This window comes from Anabas testudineus, chromosome 5, assembly GCF_900324465.2.
Source record: "Anabas testudineus chromosome 5, fAnaTes1.2, whole genome shotgun sequence".
NCBI classification, from domain to species: Eukaryota; Metazoa; Chordata; class Actinopteri; order Anabantiformes; family Anabantidae; genus Anabas; species Anabas testudineus.
In genome coordinates, this window is record NC_046614.1 from 5,042,266 (window position 1) to 5,051,256 (window position 8,991).

The 8,991-nt window shown below is 41.9% G+C and overlaps 1 protein-coding gene across 1 annotated transcript in view; it reads left to right on the plus strand.

Annotated features, from left to right (window-relative positions):
- Positions 1-8,669, plus strand: part of shq1 (SHQ1, H/ACA ribonucleoprotein assembly factor) — a 38,029-nt gene extending 29,360 nt beyond the window's left edge. The window contains exon 12 of the mRNA XM_026348924.2: positions 7,636-8,669. Within this exon, the coding sequence (XP_026204709.1) occupies positions 7,636-8,284 (649 nt within the window). The 3' untranslated portion in view covers positions 8,285-8,669. The remainder of the gene's footprint in view (positions 1-7,635) is intronic.
- The last annotated feature ends 322 nt before the right edge of the window (positions 8,670-8,991 follow it).

The window sequence follows — 8,991 nt, forward strand, 5'->3', positions numbered from 1 at the left end:
TAAGCTACAGGGCAGGCTCTCCCCTTTACTCTTGCACATAGAGGCAGGGCAGAACCCCCACACTATGAAATTTAGAGTGCAACCTCAAAGCAAGTTGATCTTAACATTGTCTCTGTGATGTGAAGCCTTTGTTTTTTCTATTTTTTTTACTACAATGGTCATCGTTCCAGAATTCCAAAAAGACACTTTCTTTGTGGGAACTGTTTTAACTCAGCCCTTGCACTCATCCCATCCTAATTATCTCTGAATTGTTAGCGGAGAGCATTATTTCAAATGGAGCAGCAGCCTCTCCAGTCCATTACCATCACTGTAAGCTTTTCAAGGTCTTCAGATGCCACAGCACCCCACAGAGCTGTTGGACTGCAAAGAAAAAAATGTGTTGCCTCAAATTTCTCTCTTTGTCTCTCCACCCTTCATCAAAAAGCTTGGAAAGAGGCCAAGGTAGATTCATGGCAGCCAGCGCAGGCAAAACTTGACAAAAGCCTGGTCTTGTACCTTGGTTAAATCAGAAAGGCTACAGCTTCCTTCTTCAACACTGGTTCTCTAAAAAGCACCCACCCACCCTTATTAATTGGGTCAATTAGATTCTACCAGAAAGTGATGTGCTTCAGGGTTAGTCAGAGGGGAGGGAAGTGAGGTGAGATTCATGTTTCCAGATGAAGTCATTAGTGGAGAAAAGAAATCTGGCTCTTTTGTCTCATGTGCAGCAAATTTGTGACTTGTCTATAACATGTGTGAATTGGACAATCACACGCTCCTCCAGAGACTGGAACATTTGACAAGAAATGGGTTGGAGATAGACTGAGCCTCGCAATGTAACAGCTGAATGGACAGACTCAAATAATTGTGAATGGTAGGTGTGAAGTGAGCAGTTCCCAAAAACGACGGGTGTTGTTTTCACTGAAGAGAAGGAGAATAACGGAAAAATAATAATAATATGTGCAGCACAGCATGAAAACAACAAAAGAAGCTGCCAAAAATGAAGCTGTAGACAGTTTCTTTTGCTTTATTTTTAGAGTGTGAAGCAGCTCTCAGAGCTTCTACAGCACTGTACATGCTCTCTCTTCCTTTATTGTCTCATTCATCCTCTGCATTGTTTGCGTGACAATGGCCATTTGGAAGAGTTGTCGGCAGCTCTGACAGCAGCTACACCTCAGGGAAAAACACACAGAGTTCCAACAACTGGGAGTGTCTCAAGGCAACAAGGTCAAGCTTGGGGGTCAGCCAAGGCTGGCGGTCATGATAGTGCACGTGTTCATGGTGTTAACACTCACTGCCCCTGCCAAGCATGGCCGATAAAGTCACCTCAGTGCACCTCTCTGTATGACTGTAGCACAGATGATATGTTACCCAGATATCCCCCTTGGCTACTGAGCGTTATAGGTGTTTTCATTTTGCTAGTGTTTAGGGGCTGTTCCCTGAGAATTAAAGTAAAACAAAAACCCACAGACAACACACTATTTGCTGGAAAGGACTTCCCCAGTACCCAGGCAGTGTCACACAACGCTTGTCCAGAGGGCTTTGAAACAGATAATGGAGTGGCTCTATCTGATGTTAGCCTTGGCACCGAAGGATATCCTAGAGGCCCCGCTGGGGAGAACAAAGAGACAAATGTCTTCCAGCTAACACAGATAAGTAGTACAGATTTCCTCTCAGCATGAGGCCACTTCAGTTTTTTTTTTTGTCTTGAGCACAGGCTCATCTTAAACACAGCCTTACACACTGTGTTTGCACAATTTCCTTTATCTACATTTTAAATGCCCACTCCAGTTGTTACAGGTGATTACAGTGTAGGGATACAGGCCCGTGCATTTAGAGAAAGCCCTATCAAACATTTAAAACACAAGTCATAACATTCTAATACAGACATTTTAAAACATTTTATAAACAGTGGATATTGACAATTGCATATAAAGCAGGCAGACTGAATAACTGATACAATTTCAGGATTGAAATGTCTAAGAGATTACACAAATACAAATAATAATAACTCATACTTTACTAATCCCCTTGGAGAAATTGTCATGGAAAGGCAGCCCCATAAGGCACCATGGTCTGGGGTTCAGTGTCTTGTCCACACTTTGATATGTGGCCTGGAATCCGGGGGAAAGAGGTGAAACCCTCCAAAGGGTGAGAGAGGAGACAGTAAGTACAATAGTAAAGAATATGAAATATCTACAGTCCCTACAGTACTGTAGTAACTAAATATTAAGGCCTTTCTTACAACAATGTAAAAATAAAAACTTTCAAATTCAAGCCTCGGGGCTTTGCCTCTTGTGATCACAGAGCAAACCAAAGCTTGCAATCGTGAAGATGCAGCCTTTTGATTAAAATTTTACCTTTTAAACTCAAATGATGAAATGGGAAATACAACAGAATCATCTGAGGCGTGTTTTTGAAGAATTAGTTCCCCTTCTCCTTGTTATTCCACCAGACTTTCCCTATAAGGGAAAATGAGGTTTTAATGACCTTGGTATTCTTTTGGTAGAATTGTTTTCTTTTTTTCTCTTATAATATTTTATTCACTGAGGTAAGAACTGAGGTCTGGAAACATGACTTCAACAGATTCCAACTTGAGCAGCAACACAAACCACCAGTTAAGCCAAATAATCTAAACCACTAATTTAGAAGTAAAGCAACGAGTGAACTGTTAAATCTTGGTCACCCTTGTAAATACAATGTGCATTGACAGATATGGAAGTAGTAGGCATTATCTGGCCTGAATCTGTAGCTCTGGGTTTGTGTTGAAAACATTATTTACATACTATGCTCTCATTGAGCAGGCACATAAACATGTTGTTGATTTGTTATGTCAGTGTTCCTAGTCCAAGTAACTTGTTAAAGACTGACGTGCAATGACCAGCTTTTACTCCATTTTGTTTAAGATGAGAAAAGGTCAAGGTTCTTGGTATAGTTGAGTGGTGTATCATTATGTGTAGCATTATGATGACATAGCTTTCCTTAGGTATATTGTCAGAAGTCTACCTAAAGTTCAACTGAAAAGGAAACTAACACCTTGCCTTGTAGAAATCTATATGATTTGCTTTTTTACCACAGATTTCTTTTAGACAGATCTCTCCACCTGCGCTGTCACTCTACAGCATTTTCTGTCAGTATGGGTCCTACAGTTAAAAAAAACATGCTTCTAAAATTAGTCACAGATGGAGGGGAAATAAGTAAAGAGAAAATTAGATTGCAAGTATACATGGATTTCCTATGACCTAGTTACATAGGTTCATGTAAACTCTAAGGAAAGTAGCTCACTGGAAAAGAAGGATGGAAAATGGTCTTTTATCTGTGATTGCAGTGCACACAGATAAAATGTTGTTTAGTATTGTTTTTTATAGCTTAATAGTATAATTACCACAACATTTCTTGAAATATTGTTGTATAGTTTTAAGGCTATATTGCCTCCTTATATATTAGCGTACTTCTTCTTACTTTGTTTATGTGAGGAACTATGTGTGGTGTCAAAAATGTCAATCTAATAGTTGCACAAGAGGAAGGATCAAGGGTCATCAAAGTTATTAGACTTCAATGTCACTAAACGCTGAATAGCTGCACCGAATTATGTGCAGGTTAATTCTGCAGGTGTTGAGATGTTTGAATGAGTAAATACTTGCATGAAAATCAGGTGGCCAAAAGTTGCTATGGTTCAGTACAAACTTTTCTAATCAATCCACTCCACTGGTTGTTGAGAGATTTCAGCCTTTTCAAATGTCATGCACCAACCAACACTAACAGTTCCTAGAGCAATGTCTCTAGCGTGGAGAAGGAACTGTTTCTTGTTCTGTAAAGTTTTGCTAATAAATCTGCAAATGGACATTTACAGCAGATGCATTGGCTAGTAATTTGAATGGTTGGCTACATTTCTGTTCCAAATAAGCGCTGGGGAATTTCTACATAATTTTTATTACATTACCTTCACTGTCACACCTGACAGTCCACAGATATTAATGGCAAAATCTGTATGAACCATACATCAGTGTTGCTACAGTGCAGTAACTCTTTTCTACTATTACTATAAATCCGAACTAGAACATTGGCTTGTTGAATAAATACATCTGTGTTTCTCATTTCTGGAGTTCGAGTGGCATCCAGTGCCTTGGACCATTCCAACTTTCAGTCACACTAACAGATCACATCTCCCAGTGTCAGCTTTTATCCCCCTCGGCAAGTGAGTGATGCATTTTGCGAGTTACTCCGAGGAAATCTGGTGCTCACATTACACAGATTTATACATCTGAAGACAAACTTTATCTGAGTTGTTTTCAAGAGCACAGACATGCTGAATGAGTTGCTCTTTCAGTGAACACGAGCCTGATGAAAGAAATGTCAGATTGTAATTTAGCTCCGCTTTTTCACAGACAGGGACACCAAACATACAGTACACACATGCACTCTCTCTCTTCCCATTCTCTTCTAAGGACTTTGGCAGATGGAGGCATCTTTGTCTTGCCAGAAGTTTTCCAACCTTGAAAAGCCGCCCCTCCTCAGTTTAATGAAGGCAAGCCACAACAGCGGCGTAGTAATGACTGGATTGTGTACAACATTATCCCTCCCCCTCCTGGACAGCGCCTTTGTATTCACCGCAGGCCGAGCTTCTCCCACCACAGAGCAAGGGAGGGAAGAGAAAACAAGTGCGCCTCTCCAATCTAACTCAATAATGACTTCCCACGGGGGAAAGAGAATACAGAGCAGTCTTTGAAATGGCTGTGCTACAGAAGGCTTTCGCTACAGGAAGCTCTCATGTGAATTTTATAGAGCCTGGGACCTATACAGTCTGCACACACTCATCATCATCAGTCCAGGTTACTTTGATGTCTTCATATTCTGTAGTCATTGTTTGGAAAAGATATTTTTCATTATTACACTTGCATATGTCTTGGGGATCTTAACTGTAGCTATCTGAACACATGGAGTCCACCAAATTGCTGGACAGAGTTATCTAAAAAATGCCGCAGTTGTCAGTGTTCACACAAAAGTCACTTCTTCAGACAGTTTGTGTGTTGATGTGATTGTATATGGGCATGTCTCCAATGTCATCTGTCATTTGTAATGCTCAGTTCATGAGAAAACCTGCTATTGTGTTGCATGTGCTACTGTTTAAATGGGAAAATCAGCGTCCCACACACAGACATCATTCGCTCTTATCTTAATGGTCTAGGGATGGCGGGATTGGTTGGTTAGTCCACCACTGTGATTAAGACTGGAGTATCACGGCAACAGTTGGATGTATTGCCATGAAATTCAGTGCCGGTATGTTCTGCGCACAGGGGATGATCCCTAATGATTCGCTTTTCCTCTGGCTTAGTGATACATGATACAAAGTAACCTCAATCAATAAAAGTCGCCCAGTTCCAGTGGTCTGAATTACTGATGTATTTAATAGGAGCTCGGTGGCACAGAGGAACAAAATATATCACACTTAGACTACGCTACCTATACGTTCTGGAGTCACTTCATGCTTCCTTCAGAAAGTAGCACAAAAACCCTGAGCACTGCCACAAACCTCTGTAGTAACATCAGTGAATGAGGCCTGGCACAGGCCTCTGGAATTTTCAAACTTTACTAATGTAAAGACAGAAAACATCAGTGAACCACCTATTGTTCGAATTTGCCTGCTTTCTTCTTCTACAGCAGCCATCCCGATGTTGTAGAATAGGGGAGCAGACAAGGACGGGACTTGAACGGCACAACAATAAATGTTGCTCAAGGTCCACTAGAGTAATCACATTTTAGGCTTTAGAAGGGATTTACTGACATCACAGAACATACAGTACATAATGTCCTTCAAACAAGAAGCTATTTAATTGACTCTTTCCTCTTCATACTGCATAGAACTTTTACCTTTGGATTGTTTTGTGTGTAATGTTTTATAGAATATACAAAACCATGGGTAAAGACTTGTCAGGAAGTCTTTCCAGATTTTGAGCTGGCAAGTTGCCCAAGTGTCTTGTGCAGGAAGATGGACTTTCACTGGGGTTTAGAAATTCTGCGCCATTGGGACTGATTAGTGTCAAAACATTTTGGATTAAGATGCGTGTGAAAAAGGATTATTTTTCTTCTTCTTAATGGAAGAAGTGTGCGTCCATATGATGCAGCACAACTCTAGGATCTGTTTACACAGTTCCTCCTGAGGTCTAAAATGAATACACAGTCCCTACATACCACTTCTATAAACACTTTAGTCCCCAGAATGGGGAGCTCATTAGGGCTGCACAGTAATGAGGAGCCATCCTCTTGCTCAGCAGTGGGTTAATTGGGCCAGAGAGGGCAACAGGAGCCGAGTGTGAAAATGTGAATGGCAGCGGAAGAGTAGCCCCTCCAGATACACACACACACACACACACACACACACACCCTCCACACACAAACCAGCATAGCACACACACTTTATCCCACCCTGAATGGACCTAGTCTGAATCGCAGTGACCCGCAGAGGTCAGCTCGTAATCACCATGGCAATGGGGGCAACACACATGCCCTATCTGGACTTGGGGACAAATAGCAAGCACTTAAGTTTTTGGCAGCATGGGAGGCATCCCCAGCGTGAATAATGTGCAGGCGGGGGCCTCCCAACAATCTGATGGCTTTACACAAATGGGGCCTTGTAGGAGGACATTCATCAGCAACAAAACACCACCTCTCTCTGTTAGGAGTCTCTTGTGTCTTCTTCTGTTGCACAACTATAAAAGTGAGGCTACAGGATGGAACATTGTTTAATGTACTTCTTTACGAAGTCATTCTTTGAATCTTAATCTTTTAGTGAAGGACTGCAATTTGGAACCGTTCTCAGCCTTTCACTATTTAACAATGTGAAGTTGTCTGCAGTCTGGCGGGTTCTCTGGGTTTGCCGTGCTTCTGTTCCGCAGGATGTGTTTTCACAGTTTGCTTTCATCCTTCCTATTTGTTCCTATTCCAGCCTCACTGTTAGATAAAATTTAAATCAGGCTATAAGAATCTTTGTCTCTCTCTGACATGCATTAAAATATTTTCAGGGCATGTTGACTATTGAAATAATTCAAAAATAGCACAAATCTTAATATTAAAATCAAAACTTATATGGTGTGAAATAGTTCATTCAACGTCCACATACTTTATCTGGGTAGTACCAGTCCCTGCAAACTCTCCTCATGCATTGCTGTGTGCAGCCTCTAACCATTGGCTTAGCCGTGTGTGTGTGTGTGTATGTGTGTGTGCGCAGATGGAGGTGGAGGAGAAGGAGGGGTCTGCCTGTCGCTGTAATCGCTCTCAGTCTCTTATCACCTCTTGCAGGGAGAGCAGCGACAGGGGGAGAAGAAGAGCCCAAGCCCAGTGTATCAGCGCTGCTCATCTCCCCACATTATTAAACATCCATATTTCCATATTTCATTGAGCCCCCCACACTGCTGCAAATCACGGTCTGCTTAGCATTCAGATGAGAATGGGATTTGGTTAATGGGTATTAGATTTGTAGATGGTTATCCTGTGGCTATGTCTTTAGTACGCGGAGGCAGTCGATCAGACATCGTGGTGCCTCACTCTCTCCATCTCGGGTACCATTGATGAAGTTGTTGAAGCATATCTTGTTTCTTTCTGTCTTTACCAGTTTTATGACGAAAACATAACTTTTTCAACTCTTCGTCCTCACAGGTCCAAGAAGGTGACAGGCTTGGCTGCAACGTTAAAAAAAGCCTACCTGCGGAAAAAAGACTTGCAGCTTGAGCTTGAGGAGCTGGAGGAGGCAGCAACAATGGTGGCAGACGAAGAAGAAGAAGAGCAAGGAGCACCTAAGAGCGCTCTTATATCCTCCGGTGACAGCAGCACTTCCAGTGACAGAAGCAGCAGCAGCGAGTCGTCCGATGAAAGCGTGGAATCTGAGGCTGAAGGGCAAGGCTGCACCGAATCCAGCAAGGAAGGAGGGGGAGGAGAAGGAGGAGAGATGACTAAGGACAGCCCTCTCCAGCCCCAACCCACCTCCGCTGCCTCTCCCATCCCCCAGGAGCCCACATGCACACTCTTCTTAGCCCAGAGGAAAGCTGACGCCCTCCCCTCAGCCTCGGAAGGCTCCAGACAGCTGATCCAGGAGCTGGGGGAGCTCAGTATCTGTCAAGATTCCTGCTACAAAGCAGAGAGAAACTGTTCACAGCTGAGTAACGCTGCAACAGAGACTGACGAAACATCTGGGAGGTGCAGCAGTGGGACTATACTAGAGCTGAGTTCTCGCCGAAATCCTCTGCTTATCGTCCAAACACAGGACGATGACGAAGAGATGATGATAATGAGAGTGACTTCTTCATAGAAGTTTCCAATTACAAATGTCATGTAAGTGAAAAAATGTGTTTTGTTTTTTTGTATGATTTTTATTTTGGGATTTTTTTTCTTATTGCTTTGAAACAAAGATTTTAGAGATTTAACCTTTGTCTGATTAAAGTAATTTTCCAAAATAAATTATATTTTCAATTTCCAAAATTATAAACATGCTCACATCTTATAAGTGTGGTTGTTTGAAGAACAAGTGTATGCTTTTAGTTTTCAGTAGAAGGTTGAAGATGAAGCAAGAGGACTGAAGAAGAGGTATTCTAGCCTTTCCCTTCTTATTCTTGTCTCACTTCTTTCTTACTGCTGCACTGTATGCGAGCTTCCTCCATGCTATACAAATAAATTTTTACTCTGAGCAAATGGTGTTTGATTTGATATCAATTATTCTTGTTCCTTCTTAATTATTCAAGGCGTTTCAACAGCGTCTGTTAACTCAGTTCAGTACACTGACTGCTCAAATGTAGAACTTGTCTACTATTCTCCCTATTCTCATCAGCACATTGTGCACATTGTGTTGGGCTCAAATCAGTGAAACAGAAATGCCATTCCAGCAGGCTGACAAACATCTGTCATTGTGGCTGTGTATCACTCAGTGCCTGACAGAGCTACTTTGAGGGAGCTATTTTTTACCTAATAAACAGTAGAAAAAGCATGAACCCTTTTCTAAAGCCCAGCCATTGATTGAAG